The sequence below is a fragment of the Penaeus chinensis genome, chromosome 24 (genome assembly GCF_019202785.1).
Source record: "Penaeus chinensis breed Huanghai No. 1 chromosome 24, ASM1920278v2, whole genome shotgun sequence".
Taxonomy (NCBI): Eukaryota; Metazoa; Arthropoda; class Malacostraca; order Decapoda; family Penaeidae; genus Penaeus; species Penaeus chinensis.
Window position 1 is genome coordinate 26,902,961 of NC_061842.1, and position 20,000 is coordinate 26,922,960.

At 36.5% G+C, this 20,000-nt stretch overlaps 3 protein-coding genes across 3 annotated transcripts; 2 read left to right on the forward strand and 1 right to left on the reverse strand.

Annotated features, from left to right (window-relative positions):
- Positions 1–293: 293 nt before the first annotated feature.
- Positions 294–2,071, reverse strand: LOC125037929 (uncharacterized membrane protein DDB_G0293934-like). Its single transcript, XM_047631163.1, has 3 exons — positions 2,039–2,071; positions 1,387–1,945; positions 294–340 (listed from the first exon to the last, which is right to left on the reverse strand). Exons 1-3 carry the CDS (start codon positions 2,069–2,071, stop codon positions 294–296), a joined length of 639 nt encoding a protein of 212 aa, XP_047487119.1.
- A 10,080-nt stretch (positions 2,072–12,151) lies between these two features.
- Positions 12,152–13,121, forward strand: LOC125037930 (ATP-dependent RNA helicase A-like). The gene is made up of 3 exons (XM_047631164.1): positions 12,152–12,163; positions 12,289–12,856; positions 13,105–13,121. The coding sequence occupies exons 1-3, from the start codon at positions 12,152–12,154 to the stop codon at positions 13,119–13,121; spliced, it is 597 nt and encodes a 198-aa protein (XP_047487120.1).
- Positions 13,122–18,440: 5,319 nt separating this feature from the next.
- On the forward strand, positions 18,441–19,410 carry LOC125037933 (glycine-rich RNA-binding protein GRP2A-like). Its single transcript, XM_047631165.1, has 3 exons — positions 18,441–18,452; positions 18,578–19,193; positions 19,394–19,410. Exons 1-3 carry the CDS (start codon positions 18,441–18,443, stop codon positions 19,408–19,410), a joined length of 645 nt encoding a protein of 214 aa, XP_047487121.1.
- Positions 19,411–20,000: the final 590 nt, after the last annotated feature.

The window sequence follows — 20,000 nt, forward strand, 5'->3', positions numbered from 1 at the left end:
CCTGGACCAAGATCCAGGATTTTGGGGGCCTACTAGGAGACCCTGTGCAGTCGGTACGTGCTTGCGGTGAAAACATCGAAGTCACAGTGAGTTTTATATACCTCAGTAGTGCAGTTCACGACTTTGGGCTGTCAGACCAGGAAGTCAGTAGACAGATTGGCCTGGCAGCAGGGGTCATGAAATCTATAGACAAGAGTATTTGGAGATGCCGGTGCCTGTGCAGAAGGAGCAAGCTATGTGTTTTCAAGGCCCTGATACTGTCAGTTTTACTATATGGTAGAGAACCTTGGAAGCTATCTTGTGCATTGGAATCTCGTCTTGATACGTTTTGTAACAGATCCTTGCGAAAGATCGTGGGGTACAGTTGGCGGGACCATGTGTCCAACCACCGGCTGCACCATGAGACCAATACAGGACCTGTTACTTGCACAATCCGCGATCGCCAACTCAAGCTTTACGGCCACTTGGCTCGATTCCCGCAGGATGACCCTGCCCACCAGGTTGTCTCTGTCCAAGACAACCCTGGGTGGAGGAGCCCTGTGGTACGATCGGGAAAGTCATAGCTTGGGCAGATCGATCAAACCTGTCGTGAGGAGCTAGAGATGCGCCGAGCCCCTGCCTGGCGGCTCGCCATGAGGGACCCTCGTAGGTGGAAGCAAAGGGTGGATGCGACTATGCGCCCCTGCCGGCGTTAGCTCCCAAATGATGATGAAGATAATATAATTTTGTTTCGTTGTCTTTGCCAAAACACATTTTTCTCTGTCAACATTTGAAACTATGGTTCACAAAGTAAGGAGAAAGGAAAAGGCCTAGTCACAAGGTGTGTAGGGGGAGCAATAGCACTCTAAGTGTATATAAAGAGCGTCACTTGTTGCCATCCAACATGAAGCTTGCGGTGTGTAGTCAAAAGCCTCCTGTTTCGTGTCTTTGTAAATGTGAATAACGATATGCAATATATAAGACTTATATAGCTTTTTAATATTAGTGGCTGCCGACTCCCTCCGGACATTGTAGCTGTTAAGATCACATAAGAAACATTTTTTTTTTTTTCCGATTCCAAAAGCAAACAAAATCTATTCTTCTTTGTGTCATGCAGAATGTTCAATTTGATAGTCTAGCTTTATGCCGAGACTCCCTTGATTCGGAGTAAGCTATTGATTTCGTGGGGCTTGTAAGGATAATTATGTTGCTTAGTCATATATACTCATGTATTTATAAAATAAACAGTAAAATAGCAAAAAACATTTGATTTTTCGGTGTCAGCCAGAAATCAACTAGGGGGACTGTAGCTTCCACCGCCAGATCCAACTCCAATACCTCCACTGCCGCCTCCGATACCACCTCCACTGCCGCCTCCGATACCACCTCCACTGCCGCCTCCGATACCACCTCCACTGCCGCCTCCGATACCACCTCCAATGCCGCCTCCGGCTCCTCCATTGCCACCACCTCCCACAACTTGACCGCCACCTTGAGAAGCAGCACCAAGCGCAGTTTGGAGGTCTACTCCTCCAGGAAGAGTTGGGTTCTCTCCTTCTACGTAATTCACGAAGAACACTTCGGGATCTGCTGGTGGTTGCGCTGGCACCTCGATCACTTGTTGACCTTGTTCCGACTCCTTGTTAAGCACGAAGAAGACGTGTTGTTGCTTCGGAGGAGGAACGACGATAGGTTTTGGTCCTTGACTACCTTCAGGAAGTCTGACGAAAACAATATTTCGTTCGAGTTTAGGTTTTGGAACGTTCGCTGGCCGAGTGGAAGAAGCTTGATTTGGTGGCACATCATACAAGAACACACGACTGTTCACTTGAGGTGTGACGCAGCTGCCATCCACGTGTCGCACTTGCCCACTTCCACAACCACCGGCGTTAAAGGATGGACCGGATGGCGTAGGCAAGTTGTATCCTTGTGGGGCAGCGGATGCAGCAGCCACAAGCACAATGAGCTACGAAGAAATAACAAAATTTTATGAACAAACTCAGAATATACTATTCACTGTAGCAGGAAAAAATCACATATAAAGAGGTACAAAACACACCAAGAACTTTGTGTTACTCACAAGGACTTTCATGTTGATTGATGACAAATGTCGAGCAAGTGGCGGTATATATAAGCATGCTCTTCATGCGCGTTTCGTTTCACCCTTCCCCAAATGTCAGTTGCATAGACGAATATTTGCGTTGCACAATAGAGGATGATTATTCATATTACATGCACGTGATTTCGTGCACTCACATATTCTAACTCGAACAAATGCACACACACACACACACACACACACACACACACACACACACACACACACACACACACACATACATATATATATTGCATATATATACATATATATACACATACATGTATATATATATATTGTATATATATGCATATATATAGTTTATATTGTATATATATTGTATATATATAGATAGATATAGATATATACACACACATATGCACACAATATATGTATACATATGCAAACATACACACTTAAATGTATATGTAAAAGCGCAAGGGATGTATTTAATATATTCATGTATGTGCCTTTGGTTATATATATATTCATTGTTAGAGAGCTAAAACATATTCAAACCTATTAACCTATAATTTCAAGTAAAGTTGCCCTCTTTTTGATTGGACAATTACTACGTGTATTTGGAGAGTAAGCTAAAACATGGTAAAGCCCTTGTCGCAGACATTAAGTTTACCACAAAATAGATATACATTTTTTCTCACATACTTTACACATTTCTCGCAAAATGGAACAACATACTGAGCAAAATTGCTCTGTTGAAGTGCAGTCCTTTCTTATGACAATCCTTGAACTGCCTCTTTATTTGTTCCTTTGACCTTATTAGTTGAAAATCTTGACAAACGGATTATATATTTTTTATTTATTTATTTACTGTGAAGGTACACGTGCCTGAATTTTTATATTTCAGAAATGAATTATTCTGGTCAGGAACCCGTTCTCAAAGGTAAAGGTACATACATCAATGAATTCATCAATGAATTTTCAACAGAAGTTAATCACACTTTTCACATGAATTCAAAATCCACTTCATAATATTATCAGCAAGACGTCGGACACTAAGAAGCAAAAATAGCCTTAAATATTAGGTTAAATCTGTTAATAGTTCGTACGTTTTTGCTATGATATACCTGTGATGCAGGAACAGTTGTAAGCGAGAGAGAGAGAGAGAGAGAGAGAGAGAGAGAGAGAGAGAGAGAGAGAGAGAGAGAGAGAGAGAGAGAGAGAGAGAGAGAGAGAGAGAGAGCAGTTTGACTAGTTAGTGCATCTTTCACTGTGGTTATTTTGATGATGTGCGGTCCTAGCAGGAAATGACTACTTCTAAGAAAAATCAATATGAATAACAACTGCAGCAGAAACAAAAGTGATAATGTTAATAACAATGATGCGAATAATGATTACTTATACTCTTATTTCTACTACTTCTGATATGGTAATGATGATATTGATGAGAATGATGATGATACTAAAACTAATTCTAATACTACTAATACTGGTGAAAATAATATATATATATATATTAACACACACACATACCCATATATGTATGTATGTATGCATGTATCTATATATATGTGTGTATGTCTGTGTGTGTGTGTGTGTGTGTGTGTGTGTGTGTGTGTGTGTGTGTGTGTGTGTGTGTGTGTGTGTGTATGTGTGTGTGTGTGTATATGTATATATATATATCCATACATACATATATGAATATATAAGTATATATATAAGCACACACACACATATAAATATATACATATATATATGTATATAAACATATATATTTTCATATTTATTTAAAAAACACGTCATTATTATTATCATTTTTTATTATTATCAGTTTCATTATTATCATCAGTACCATTATTATCATTACTGATGTTGTTGTCATGAGTATCGCTATCATTATTATATTAAGTATTGTTATTATCACGATCATTGTTGTTCATCGTTACTTTGATTACTATTGTTGATAATATTATCAATAAAACCTTTTATCATCAGCATTACTACCATTATCTTTATTATGTACTCATGTTCTGTAAAGAAATCCTAGCACCTCCCCCCTCACCCAAGCACCCAGATGATTTGCATTGTGATCGCTATGAAGATTTAACACGAACCAGTATGAGAATGAGGAAAACATTATTCATCGGCTGGGTGACTGGTTTCCTGACCATGACTACCTCTTTATGTAACATCTTGTCAGGAAACTTGCTTCGTCTTGGATCATCTTCAAGAAAACAATATCACTATGATGCATCGAATCAAAATATTTTCACAGCAAGAGAAATTTGTACAACAGGAAAATGAATTGCGTAACCTAGTTCATTACAGTTAGGACTATTTTGTTCAGGGTCTTAGTAGCTCTCCCTACGTAAAGCAAGTAATTCTCGTTATAAAACTGCCTTAAAAAAAAAAAAAAAAAAAAAAAAAACATGCAATATGTGGATACTTCAGACAGAACTGCTATCAGTCGTATTGATAATTGTTGATGCTGCTAATGCCAACTTTTATTGCGTATTTTGAATAGATTTCCATGGCATAGGATATATTTTTGAATTATTTATTTAGCTTCACGCAATTATAACGGGAATGAATAGAAAATCATGCATCTGAAATTAGATCAGCTTACAAAGGTAATGGAATATTTCGTATGTAATATACTTTTGTAATCATACATAAAAAAAAGAGCTAGTAACTTATGAGTCCCACTACAGAGTGTGGAAGGCACAGGAAGACTATAACCTCCACCGCCGATACCAACTCCACTTCCGCCTCCAGAGCCACCGCCGATGCTGCCGCCGATACCACATCCCAAACCACCTCCGATTCCGAAACCAATACAACAACCAACTCCTACTTCACTACAACCACCTCCCAAAACTTGACCGCCACCTTGAGAGGCAACACCAAGCGCAGTTTGGAGGTCTACTCCACCAGGAAGAGTTGAGTTCTCTTCTTTTGCTTAATTCACAAAGAACATTTTGGGATCTGAAGGTGGCGGCGCTGGCACCTCGATAACTTGTTGACCTTGTTCCGACTGCCTGTTAAGAATGAACAAAACGTTGCCTTAGAGGAGGTACGACGATGGGTTCTGGTCCTATATCAGAAGTCTCACGAAAATAATATATAGTTAGAGTTTAGGTTTTGGAACGTACGCTGGCCGACTGGAAGAAGCTTGATTTGGCGGCACATCATACAAGAATACACGACTGTTCAGTTGGAATGTGATGCAACTGCCGTCCACGTGTCGAACTTGTTCACCGCCACAACTGCCAGCGTTAAATGATGGACCAGAAGGTATAGGTAGGTTGTACCCCCACGAGACAACGGAAATCTCTGTTCTTAATAAATATCCTCTAACCCACTGCAATGGGGGTGACATACCCACAGTGAGTTTAGTTTATTAATTGAAGATGACAAGTATTTAGTCAGTAATGTACTACCTATTTCACATGTTTGCCTTTTTCCTTGATTTCCAGAAATATTTTTTTGTCTTGAACTGCTATTAGCCATGTCAATAACATTATGATAATAATACAGCATCAATATTCATATAATTAGCAACAAATTAATCGGGTAAAATCAGTCTACTAATTGACTCCTTGGGGGCTAAGCACTAAACCATACTACAGTGAACACTACAGGTGCCAGTTAGATATATACTGAAACTCTGAATTCCTTCCTCGTAACAGGATGAGACTATTTACTCATCAGGGTCGGATGTCGATGTCTTTCGACCAAATGGCAGATATTGCTCCTCCTACTTGCTGTTTTTCATTTCTCCCTTAATACACAAATCATTGTTGAAATCCAGACAAGAACAATTTTTTTTTTTTTTTTATCACAGTGCCTTTCTCACGAAAAGCTTTAAGAGGGAAGATGGTATATTAATACACCAATGCATCGAATTTAGTTTATCAGTATATGTATATATTGATATATAACATTATATATATTGATATATGACAATATATATGTATATATTGATATATAACAATATGTATATATATGTATATTTGTACATGTATGCATATATATGTATATATGTATATGTATGTATATATGTATGTGCGTTTGTGCATGTGCGTGTGTGTGTTTGTGTGTTTGTGTGTGTGTGTGTGTGTGTGTATGTGTGTGTGTGTGTGTGTGTGTGTGTGTGTGTGTGTGTGAGGATAAGATCCATATACCTGCTAGTGTAAATACACACGCAATATATTGATCAAACACACACACACACACACACACACACACACACACACACACACACACACACACACACACACACACACACACGCTCACGTTGACCTATTCTTTAACACTATATACCACATATAGTGTTAAAGAGAAATATATATATATAGAGAGAGATTACTTTTAAACGTGACTTTTAATCTGATTTTTTAGTGAAGAGGAAAAATTTTCAATGGCAGCTTGACGAGCACCCAATGCGCTACAGTATGGATGTCATATATCAATAACATTGTCGTCTAAGAACTTTCGAGAACTTTCCTACTTAGTAGGTGTAGGAAGAGGATTTCAAAAGATCTTTCTGTATTTAGTATGTATGCATCTCTTGGCAAAAACGTGTTTAGTGATCGAAGATAAAATAAATCCACCTCTTTAATAAGCTGCATCCACGTCCCGTTACGCATTGTGGACTTTCTGTCGCCTTCTCGTGTAAACAACAACATATGCTTTGATATTGACGGGTTCGCTGATCTTGCGGTTTTTTCGCATCAAATCAAGACGAAGATAAAAGGGAGGAAAAGGGGAAAAACTTACGACAAGATTATGGATCTGGGAAAGACTAGTAAGATGTGATTTCTTTTTAATGGGTGTAACCAGTTAGAACCACGTCTATTCAAGCAAGAATGTAAACTATGAAAATAAATTAGCGTCTATATTAGTTAATTTAATATTAATAATTATTTTTAATAAACTTCAATTTCAAGGCTGCTCTTATTGTTATATATGATTAATTGAACAATAAAGGAATTACTTTAAATATTCATAGGAAAGATTTCTGCAGAATATAGATATCAAATGACTCCCGATTCAATTTACAGAGACTTTTACAATGTCTTACTCCACTTGAGTATATCAGTGAATTGCATTGCAATATCACCTATGAAATGCACTCAAGTCAAAGTATGGGGCACACGAGGAGTACGAACGTAACATCTTGTAACAGATTGTCATGAGTCTTGCTTTTCCTTAGCTCATACACAAGAAACACTGTCGCTGTGGTCCGAAGTTCGAAATAATGTCTCAACTAAGAAAGAAACGTGTATAATGTGTGTTATTGAAGAAGAAGGGAAAAAAAGAACTCATTTGACGATTCTAGAATTAGAACATAACCGCGGAAGTAATGTGTTAAAAAATAAAAAACGACACACGAGTGGACCATAAAGAGTATATGACTTATGTTTGAGCATTAACTGTTTTTATGTTTATATTGTCTATAATTACAATAGTATACGTGTTATATGAGGACTTCAATTATTCATATCTATTTTTTTTAAACTTGAAGAATGAATACAAGAATCTTAAGCGAAGCACTTGCTGTATAACACTATCAGTTTCTGTGAAGGAAATGCATGTGAGTGGTGCATTAGGTGTCACTATCAGTTACAGTATTTATTTATACTAACGATAGGAGAATATTCATAATAGTTTATGACTTCCTTTATACAAGTACCCTTTTCAGTAACTGTATATAACAGTCAAGCCGATTATCATTACCATTATCGATACAGTAATATAAACTCACCATCCTTTGCCTGCATTTTTTCCCCCTAATAAACCATCAATCTACGCAATTTGCCCTCCTGAAGCTTACCCCCTTTTCATGTTGGCAGTTTCAAAGTTACACTTTTCCAAATACTGCAGCGCTTCTTCACTTACAAAGCCTCTGTAATTAAGGAATATCCAGACAGATGTATGCTTTTGGTATTGTTAGTGTAATCGATGTTAATATAATTTTGACTTCCTTCATCCTACTGCTATCACATCTAATTATATAACATCTGTATTACAGCAATTTGGGTGCAGTTAAAATCCTTTTCATTAACACTTCCTATCAGAAAATCATCGGTGTTGTATGCATATAGGTGTCTCTTTCTCTCTCTATATATGTATATAACTGATATACATATATACACATGTATATGCAAAAGTATTTATATGTATATAACATACATATATAATATATATATATATACATATATAATATATATGTACATATATGTACGGACATATATATGTAATATATACGTATGTGTGTGAGTAATATACATATATAATACATAATGTATGTATATATAATATATATTAATATATAACACATGTATATATACATCTATATACATACACATATATACATATATATTCATGAATATATATATATATATATATATATATCTATGTGATATATATGTATATATATCATATGTATACATACATATTTTATGTATATATGTATATGAATCTAATATATAATATATATATGCATTATATATTATGTATGTATTTTATATATGAACATATATATATATTAGCAATATTGTGTATATATTATATATATATATTTATATAATGTATATAAATATATATATTACGTATATATATATATGCATGATATATATTATATATATGGATTATATATATTATATATGCATTATATATATTATATATATGCATTTTATATATTATATATGTGCATTACATATATAATATTTATGCATTATATGTTATATATACTATATATATATTTATTTACTCATGCACATACATATATGCATTCTTATACACATTTACAGCATGCCCTATGAAAAAAAGCATTTCTAAATTCATGTGACGATTTCAACAATGATTTGAATATTAAAGGAGAAAGGAAAGACATCGTGTAGGAGGAGCAATACCAGTCAGTATATATATGGCGTCACTTGATCGGAAGTCATAGACAACCAGCATGAAGCTTCTGGTAAGCAATACAATATCATGCTGTCACGAATTATGTTCTTGAATATTTTTCAGTATGTATTAAGAAAAATGTCTTTCTTCTCGAAGATCTTAGCACTGGTGGCTGCCGCATCTGCTGCCCCACAGGGATACAACCTACCGACTCCCTCCGGGCCATCCTTTAACGCCGGCGGTTGTGGCGGTGGACAAGTGCGACACGTGGATGGCAGCTGCGTCACACCTCAAGTGAACAGTCGTGTGTTCTTGTATGATGTGCCACCAAATCAAGCTTCTTCCAGTCGGCCAGCGAACGTTCCAAAACCTACACTCGAACGCAATATTGTTTTCGTCAGACTTCCTGATGGTGCTCAAGGACCAGAACCCATCGTCGTTCCTCCTCCGAGGCAACAACACGTCTTGTTCGTCCTTAACAAGCAGTCGGAACAAGGTCAGCAAGTGATCGAGGTACCAGCGCCACCACCTTCGGATCCCGAAGTGTTCTTCGTGAACTACGCAGAAGGAGAGAACCCAACTCTTCCTGGAGGAGTAGACCTCCAAACTGCGCTTGGTGCTGCCTCTCAAGGTGGCGGACAAGTTGTGGGAGGTGGTGGCAGTGGAGGCGGATTCGGAGGAGGTATTGGAGGCGGATTCGGAGGTGGAATTGGAGGCGGTTTTGGCGGTGGTATCGGTGGTGGTTTTGGAGGCGGAAGTGGAGGTGGTTTTGGAGGCGGAAGTGGGGGTGGTTTTGGAGGCGGAAGTGGAGGTGATTTTGGAGGCGGAAGTGGAGGTGGTTTGGGAGGCGGAATTGGAGGTGGTTTTGGAGGCGGAAGTGGAGGTGGTTTTGGAGGTGGAAGTGGAGGTGGTTTTGGAGGCGGAAGTGGAAGTGGTATCGGCGGTGGAAGTCCTGCGCCTTCCACACTTTATAGTGGACCATAAAGAGTATATGAAATATGTTACCAGCTCCGACTTATGTTTGAGCATTAACTGTATTTTATGTTTATATTGTCTATAATTACAATAGTATACGTGTTATATGAGGACGTCTTATTACCCATTTATTATTTATTCGTATTTATTTTCTTAAACTTGAAGAACGAATACAAGAATCTTATGCATGTGAGTGGTGCATTAGGTGTCACTATCAGTTACAGCATTTATTTTTACTAACGATAGGAAAATATTTAAAATATTTTATGACTTCCTTTATACAAGTACCCTTTTCAGTAACTGTATATAATAGTCAAGCCGATTATCATTACCATTATCGATTAAGTACTTTAGATTTATCTCCTTTGCCTGCATTCATTTTTTTCCCTATCAAACCATCAATCTACGTAATTTGCCCTCGTGAAGCTTATCCCCTTTTGATGTTGGCAGTTTCTAAGTTACACTTTTCCAAATACTGCAGCGCTTACAGTGCAAAAATACAATTAAAAAGCAATTACACGTAGATTGTCAGTGATAATTTTGATGTTGTACTTCTAGATAACCGTAGTCACATTTTTTCTACAGTACGCATTTTTATACTAGATGAGACATCTCGATCAACATCTAACAATGACTTTGTTTTCTTGAAGATGAGCCAAAAAGAAGCAAGTCTCGTAATACCATGTTTTATAAAGAAACAATCATGGTCAGGAAACCAGTCGCAGAGCTGAAAAATGGCCTATTCATCGTTCATAAACCAGTTCAAGTTGTATTTCATGCACAATATGTAGTTATCCATCGCCCCACAAGAGGGCAAGCCCTAACTTAAAAGATATCACAGAGGGAGCAGTATTAGATTTCCACTGCACTCTAAAATCTGTGCAATAACTCATCTACCTTTTCCAGTTAGTATGCAATAGCACCCATGCACTTACAGGACTCGAGAGTCATTTAATTTCTTCAGTCTACCAAAAAGATTTTTCTCATGAGTACGCGAGATCAACTAACCAAGTAGGGTGAACATATTTGTTATTATTTCCCCAAGAACGCGATCACGAGTGGTAGAAAGTCCACAAGTGACGAGAACTGATTGCATATTTTGAAATATTGAAAACGTGTCCCTGTGAGATAAACCCTTTCCTCCCTTATTAGCCTTCTTCACTTACAAAGCATCTGTAATTAAGGAATAAGCAGACAGGTGTATGCTTTTGGTATTGTTAGTATAATCGATGTTAATATGATTTTGACTTCCTTCATCCTACTGCTATCACATCTAGTTATATAACATCTCTGTATTACAGCAATTTGGGTGCAGATAAAATCCTTTTCATTAACACTTCATATCAGAAAATCATCGGTGTTGTATGCATATAGGTGTCTCTTTCTCTATATATGTATATAACTGATATACACATATACACATATATATGCAAAAGTATTTATATTTATATAATATACACATATAATATATATATATATATATATATATATACATATATAATGTATATGTACATATATGTACGGACATATATATGTAATATATACGGATGTGAGTGAGTTATATACATACATAATACATAATGTATGTATATATAATCTATATTATGTATAACATATGTAGATATGCATTTATATATATACATATATATATACACATGTATTCATGTGTATATATACATCTATGTAATATTTATATATATATTCATATGTATACATACATATTTTATGTATATATGTATATGAATCTAATATATAATATATATATGCATTATATATTATGTATATATTTTATATATGAACATATTAGCAATATTGTGTATATATATTATATATAAATATATATATATATATAATGTATATAAATATATATATTACGTATATATATATATATGCATGATATATATTATATATATGGATTATATATATTATATATATGCATTATATATATTATATATATGCATTATATATATCATATATGTGCATTACATATATTATATTTATGCATTATATGTTATATATACTATACATATTTATTTATTCATGCACATACATACATGCTTACTTATACACATTTACAGCATGCCCTATGAAAAAAGCATTTCTAAATTCATGTAACGATTTCAACAATGATTTGAATATTAAAGGAGAAAGGAAAGACATCATGCAGGAGGAGCAATACCAGTCAGTATATATATGGCGTCACTTGATCGGAAGTCATAGACAACCAGCATGAAGCTTCTGGTAAGTAATACAGTCTCATGCTGTCACGAATTATGTTCTTGAATATTTTTCAGTATGTATTTAGAAAAATGTCTTTCTTCTCGAAGATCTTAGCACTGGTGGCTGCCGCATCTGCTGCCCCACAGGGATACAACCTACCGACTCCCTCCGGGCCATCCTTTAACGCCGGCGGTTGTGGCGGTGGACAAGTGCGACACGTGGATGGCAGCTGCGTCACACCTCAAGTGAACAGTCGTGTGTTCTTGTATGATGTGCCACTAAATCAAGCTTCTTCCAGTCGGCCAGCGAACGTTCCAAAACCTAAACTCGAACGCAATATTGTTTTCGTCAGACTTCCTGATGGTGCTCAAGGACCAGAACCCATCGTCGTTCCTCCTCCGAGGCAACAACACGTCTTGTTCGTCCTTAACAAGCAGTCGGAACAAGGTCAGCAAGTGATCGAGGTACCAGCGCCACCACCTTCGGATCCCGAAGTGTTCTTCGTGAACTACGCAGAAGGAGAGAACCCAACTCTTCCTGGAGGAGTAGACCTCCAAACTGCGCTTGGTGCTGCCTCTCAAGGTGGCGGACAAGTTGTGGGAGGTGGTGGCAGTGGAGGCGGATTCGATGGAGGTATTGGAGGCGGATTCGGAGGTGGAATTGGAGGCGGTATTGGCGGTGGTATCGGTGGTGGTTTTGGAGGCGGAAGTGGAGGTGGTTTTGGAGGCGGAAGTGGGGGTGGTTTTGGAGGCGGAAGTGGAGGTGGTTTTGGAGGCGGAAGTGGAGGTGGTTTTGGAGGCGGAAGTGGAGGTGGTTTTGGAGGCGGAAGTGGAGGTGGTTTTGGAGGTGGAAGTGGAGGTGGTTTTGGAGGCGGAAGTGGAAGTGGTATCGGCGGTGGAAGTCCTCTTGCGCCTTCCACACTTTATAGTGGACCATAAAGAGTATATGAAATATGTTACCAGCTCCGACCTATGTTTGAGCATTAACTGTATTTTATGTTTATATTGTCTATAATTACAATAGTATACGTGTTATATGAGGACTTCTTATTACCCATTAATTATTTATTCGTATTTATCTTCTTAAACTTGAAGAACGAATACAAGAATCTTATGCATGTGAGTGGTGCATTAGGTGTCACTATCAGTTACAGTATTTATTTTTACTAACGATAGGAAAATATTTAAAATAGTTTATGACTTCCTTTATACAAGTACCCTTTTCAGTAACTGTATATAATAGTCAGACCGATTATCATTACCATTATCGATTAAGTACTTTAGATTTATCCTTTGCCTGCATTCATTTTTTTCCCTATCAAACCATCAATCTACGTAATTTGGCCTCGTGAAGGTTATCCCCTTTTGATGTTGGCAGTTTCTAAGTTACACTTTTCCAAATACTGCAGCGCTTACAGTGCAAAAATACAATTAAAAAACAACTACACGTAGATTGTCAGTGATAATTTTGATGTTGTACTTCTAGATAACCGTAGTCACATTTTTTCTACAGTACGCATTTTTATACTAGATGAGACATCTCGATCAACATCTAACAATGACTTTGTTTTCTTGAAGATGAGCCAAAAAGAAGCAAGTCTCATAATACCATGTTTTATAAAGAAACAATCATGGTCAGGAAACTAGTCGCAGAGCTGAAAAATGGCCTATTCACCGTTCATAACCCAGTTCAAGTTGTATTTCATGCACAATATGTAGTTATCTATCGCCCCACAAGAGGGCAAGCCCTAACTTAAAGGTTATCACAGAGGGAGCGGTATTAGATTTCCACTGCACTCTAAAATCTGTGCAATAACTCATCTACCTTTTCCAGTTAGTATGCAATAGCACCCATGCACTTACAGGACTCGAGAGTCATTTAATTTCTTCAATCTATCAAAAAGATTTTTCTCATGAGTACGCGAGATCAACTAACCAAGTAGGGTGAACATATTTGTTATTATTTCCACAAGAACGCGATCACGAGTGGTAGAAAGTCCACAAGTAACGAGAACTGATTGCATATTTTGAAATATTGGAAACGTGTCCCTGTGAGATAAACCCTTTCCTCCCTTATTAGCCTTCTTCACTTACAAAGCATCTGTAATTAAGGAATAAGCAGACAGGTGTATGCTTTTGGTATTGTTAGTATAATCGATGTTAATATGATTTTGACTTCCTTCATCCTACTGCTATCACATCTAGTTATATAACATCTGTATTACAGTAATTTGGGTGCAGTTAAAATCCTTTTCATTAACACTTCATATCAGAAAATCATCGGTGTTGTATGCATATAGGTGTCTCTTTCTCTCTCTCTATATGTATATAACTGATATACACATATACACTCATATATGCAAAAGTATTTATATTTATATAACATACACATATAATATATATATATATATACATATATAATGTATATATACATATATGTTCGGACATATATATGTAATATATACGGATGTGAGTGAGTAATATACATATATAATACATAATGTATGTATATATAATCTATATTATATATAACATGTAGATATGCATTTATATATATATATACATATATATACATATGTATTCATGTGTATATATATCTATGTAATATTTATATATATATTCATATGTATACATACATATTTTATGTATATATGTATATGAATCTAATATATAATATATATATGCATTATATATTATGTATATATTTTATATATGAACATATATATATTAGCAGTATTGTGTATATATTATATATAAATATATATATATATAATGTATATAAATATATATATACATATATATATCATATATATATATATTACGTATATATATGCATGATATATATTATATATATGGATTATATATATTATATATATGCATTATATATATTATATATATGCATTATATATATTATATATGTGCATTACATATATTATATTTATGCATTATGTGTTATATAAACTATATATATATTTATTTATTCATGCACATACATACATGCATACTTATACACATTTATAGCATGCCCAAAGAAAAAAAGCATTTCTAAATTCATGTAACGATTTCAACAATGATTTGAATATTAAAGGAGAAAGGAAAGACATCATGCAGGAGGAGCAATACCAGTCAGTATATATATGGCGTCACTTGATCGGAAGTCATACACAACCAGCATGAAGCTTCTGGTAAGCAATACAATATCATGCTGTCACGAATTATGTTCTTGAATATTTTTCAGTATGTATTTAGAAAAATGTCTTTCTTCTCGAAGATCTTAGCACTGGTGGCTGCCGCATCTGCTGCCCCACAGGGATACAACCTACCGACTCCCTCCGGGCCATCCTTTAACGCCGGCAGTTGTGGCGGTGGACAAGTGCGACACGTGGATGGCAGCTGCGTCACACCTCAAGTGAACAGTCGTGTGTTCTTGTATGATGTGCCACCAAATCAAGCTTCTTCCAGTCGGCCAGCGAACGTTCCAAAACCTAAACTCGAACGCAATATTGTTTTCGTCAGACTTCCTGATGGTGCTCAAGGACCAGAACCCATCGTCGTTCCTCCTCCGAGGCAACAACACGTCTTGTTCGTCCTTAACAAGCAGTCGGAACAAGGTCAGCAAGTGATCGAGGTACCAGCGCCACCACCTTCGGATCCCGAAGTGTTCTTCGTGAACTACGCAGAAGGAGAGAACCCAACTCTTCCTGGAGGAGTAGACCTGCCAAACTGCGCTTGGTGCTGCCTCTCAAGGTGGCGGACAAGTTGTGGGAGGTGGTGGCAGTGGAGGCGGATTCGGAGGAGGTATTGGAGGCGGATTCGGAGGTGGAATTGGAGGCGGTATTGGCGGTGGTATCGGTGGTGGTTTTGGAGGCGGAAGTGGAGGTGGTTTTGGAGGCGGAAGTGGGGGTGGTTTTGGAGGCGGAAGTGGAGGTGGTTTTGGAGGCGGAAGTGGAGGTGGTTTTGGAGGCGGAAGTGGAGGTGGTTTTGGAGGCGGAAGTGGAGGTGGTTTTGGAGGTGGAAGTGGAGGTGGTTTTGGAGGCGGAAGTGGAAGTGGTATCGGCGGTGGAAGTCCTGCGCCTTCCACACTTTATAGTGGACCATAAAGAGTATATGAAATATGTTACCAGCTCCGACTTATGTTTGAGCATTAACTGTATTTTATGTTTATATTGTCTATAATTACAATAGTATACGTGTTATATGAGGACGTCTTATTACCCATTAATTATTTATTCGTATTTATTTTCTTAAACTTGAAGAACGAATACAAGAATCTTATGCATGTGAGTGGTGCATTAGGTGTCACTATCAGTTACAGTATTTATTTTTACTAACGATAGGAAAATATTTAAAATAGTTTATCACTTCCTTCATACAAGTACCCTTTTCAGTAACTGTATATAATAGTCAAGCCGATTATCATTACCATTATCGATTAAGTACTTTAGATTTTTCATCCTTTGCCTGCATTCATTTTTTTTCCTATCAAACCATCAATCTACGTAATTTGCCCTCGTGAAGCTTATCCCCTTTTGATGTTGGCAGTTTCTAAGTTACACTTTTCCAAATACTGCAGCGCTTACAGTGCAAAAATACAATTAAAAAGCAATTACACGTAGATTGTCAGTGATAATTTTGATGTTGTACTTCTAGATAACCGTAGTCACATTTTTTCTACAGTACGCATTTTTATACTAGATGAGACATCTCGATCAACATCTAACAATGACTTTGTTTTCTTGAAGATGAGCCAAAAAGAAGCAAGTCTCGTAATACCATGTTTTATAAAGAAACAATCATGGTCAGGAAACCAATCGCAGAGCTGAAAAATGGCCTATTCATCGTTCATAAACCAGTTCAAGTTGTATTTCATGCACAATATGTAGTTATCCATCGCCCCACAAGAGGGCAAGCCCTAACTTAAAAGTTATCACAGAGGGAGCGGTATTAGATTTCCACTGCACTCTAAAATCTGTGCAATAACTCATCTACCTTTTCCAGTTAGTATGCAAGAGCACCCATGCACTTACAGGACTCGAGAGTCATTTAATTTCTTCAGTCTACCAAAAAGATTTTTCTCATGAGTACGCGAGATCAACTAACCAAGTAGGGTGAACATATTTGTTATTATTTCCACAAGAACGCGATCACGAGTGGTAGAAAGTCCACAAGTGACGAGAACTGATTGCATATTTTGAATTATTGAAAACGTGTCCCTGTGAGATAAACCCTTTCCTCCCTTATTAGCCTTCTTCACTTACAAAGCATCTGTAATCAAGGAATACGCAGACAGGTGTATGCTTTTGGTATTGTTAGTATAATCGATGTTAATATGATTTTGACTTCCTTCATCCTACTGCTATCACATCTAGTTATATAACATCTGTATTACAGCAATTTGGGTGCAGTTAAAATCCTTTTCATTAACACTTCATATCAGAAAATCATCGGTGTTGTATGCATATAGGTGTCTCTTTCTCTCTCTATATATGTATATAACTGATATACACATATATATGCAAAAGTATTTATATTTATATAACATACACATATAATATAATATATATACACATATATAATGTATATGTACATATATGTACGGACATATATATGTAATATATACGGATGTGAGTGAGTTATATACATATATAATACATAATGTATGTATATATAATTTATATTATATATAACATATGTAGATATGCATTTATATATACATATATATATACATATGTATTCATGTGTATATATATATCTATGTAATATTTATATATATATTCATATGTATACATACATATTTTATGTATATATGTATATGAATCTAATATATATTATATATATGCATTATATATTATGTATATATTTTATATATGAACATATATATATATATATTAGCAATATTGTGTATATATTATATATATATATATATAATGTATATAAATATATATATTACGTATATATATGCATGATATATATTATATATATGGATTATATATATTATATATATGCATTATATATATTATATATATGCATTATATATATTATATATGTGCATTACATATATTATATTTATGCATTATATGTTATATATACTATATATATTTATTTATTCATGCACATACATACATGCATACTTATACACATTTACAGCATGCCCTATGAAAAAAAGCATTTCTAAATTCATGTAACGATTTCAACAATGATTTGAATATTAAAGGAGAAAGGAAAGACATCATGCAGGAGGAGCAATACCAGTCAGTATATATATGGCGTCACTTGATCGGAAGTCATAGACAACCAGCATGAAGCTTCTGGTAAGTAATACAGTCTCATGCTGTCACGAATTATGTTCTTGAATATTTTTCAGTATGTATTTAGAAAAAAGTATTTCTTTTCGAAGCTCTTAGCACTGGTGGCTGCCGCATCTGCTGCCCCACAGGGATACAACCTACCGACTCCCTCCGGGCCATCCTTTAACGCCGGCGGTTGTGGCGGTGGACAAGTGCGACACGTGGATGGCAGCTGCGTCACACCTCAAGTGAACAGTCGTGTGTTCTTGTATGATGTGCCACCAAATCAAGCTTCTTCCAGTCGGCCAGCGAACGTTCCAAAACCTAAACTCGAACGTAATATTGTTTTCGTCAGACTTCCTGATGGTGCTCAAGGACCAGAACCCATCGTCGTTCCTCCTCCGAGGCAACAACACGTCTTGTTTGTCCTTAACAAGCAGTCGGAACAAGGTCAGCAAGTGATCGAGGTACCAGCGCCACCACCTTCGGATCCCGAAGTGTTCTTCGTGAACTACGCAGAAGGAGAGAACCCAACTCTTCCTGGAGGAGTAGACCTCCAAACAGCGCTTGGTGCTGCCTCTCAAGGTGGCGGACAAGTTGTGGGAGGTGGTGGCAGTGGAGGCGGATTCGGAGGAGGTATTGGAGGCGGATTCGGAGGAGGTACTGGAGGCGGATCCGGAGGAGGTATTGGAGGCGGATTCGGAGGTGGAATTGGAGGCGGTATTGGCGGTGGTATCGGTGGTGGTTTTGGAGGCGGAAGTGGAGGTGGTTTTGGAGGCGGAAGTGGAGGTGGTTTTGGAGGCGGAATTGGAGGTGGTTTTGGAGGCGGAAGTGGAGGTGGTTTTGGAGGCGGAAGTGGAGGTGGTTTTGGAGGCGGAAGTGGAGGTGGTATCGGCGGTGGAAGTCCTCCTGCACCTTCCACACTATATAGTGGACCATAAGGAGTATATGAAATATGTTACCAGCTCCGACTTATGTTTGAGCATTAACTGTATTTTATGTTTATATTGTCTATAATTACAATAGTATACGTGTTATATGAGGACTTCTTATTATCCATTATCATTTATTCATATTTATTTTCTTAAACTTGAAGAACGAATACAAGAATCTTAAGCGAAGCACTTGCTATTTAACACTATAAGTTTCTGTAAAGGAAATACATGTGAGTGGTGCATTAGGTGTCACTATCAGTTACAGTATTTATTTTTACTAATGATAGGGAAAATATTTAAAATAGTTTATGATTTCCTTTACACAAGTACCCTTTTCAGTAACTGTATATAATAGTCAAGCCGATTATCATTACCATTATCGATTAAGTACTTTAGATTTATCATCCTTTGCCTGCATTATTTTTTTCCCTATCAAACCATCAATCTACGTAATTTGCCCTCGTGAAGCTTATCCCCTTTTGATGTTGGCAGTTTCAAAGTTACACTTTTCCAAATACTGCAGCGCTTACAGTGGAAAAATACAGTTAAAAAACAATTACACGTAGATTGTGTGATAATTTTATTGCTTGTCACATTTTTTCTACAGTACGCATTTTTATACTAGATGAGACATTAT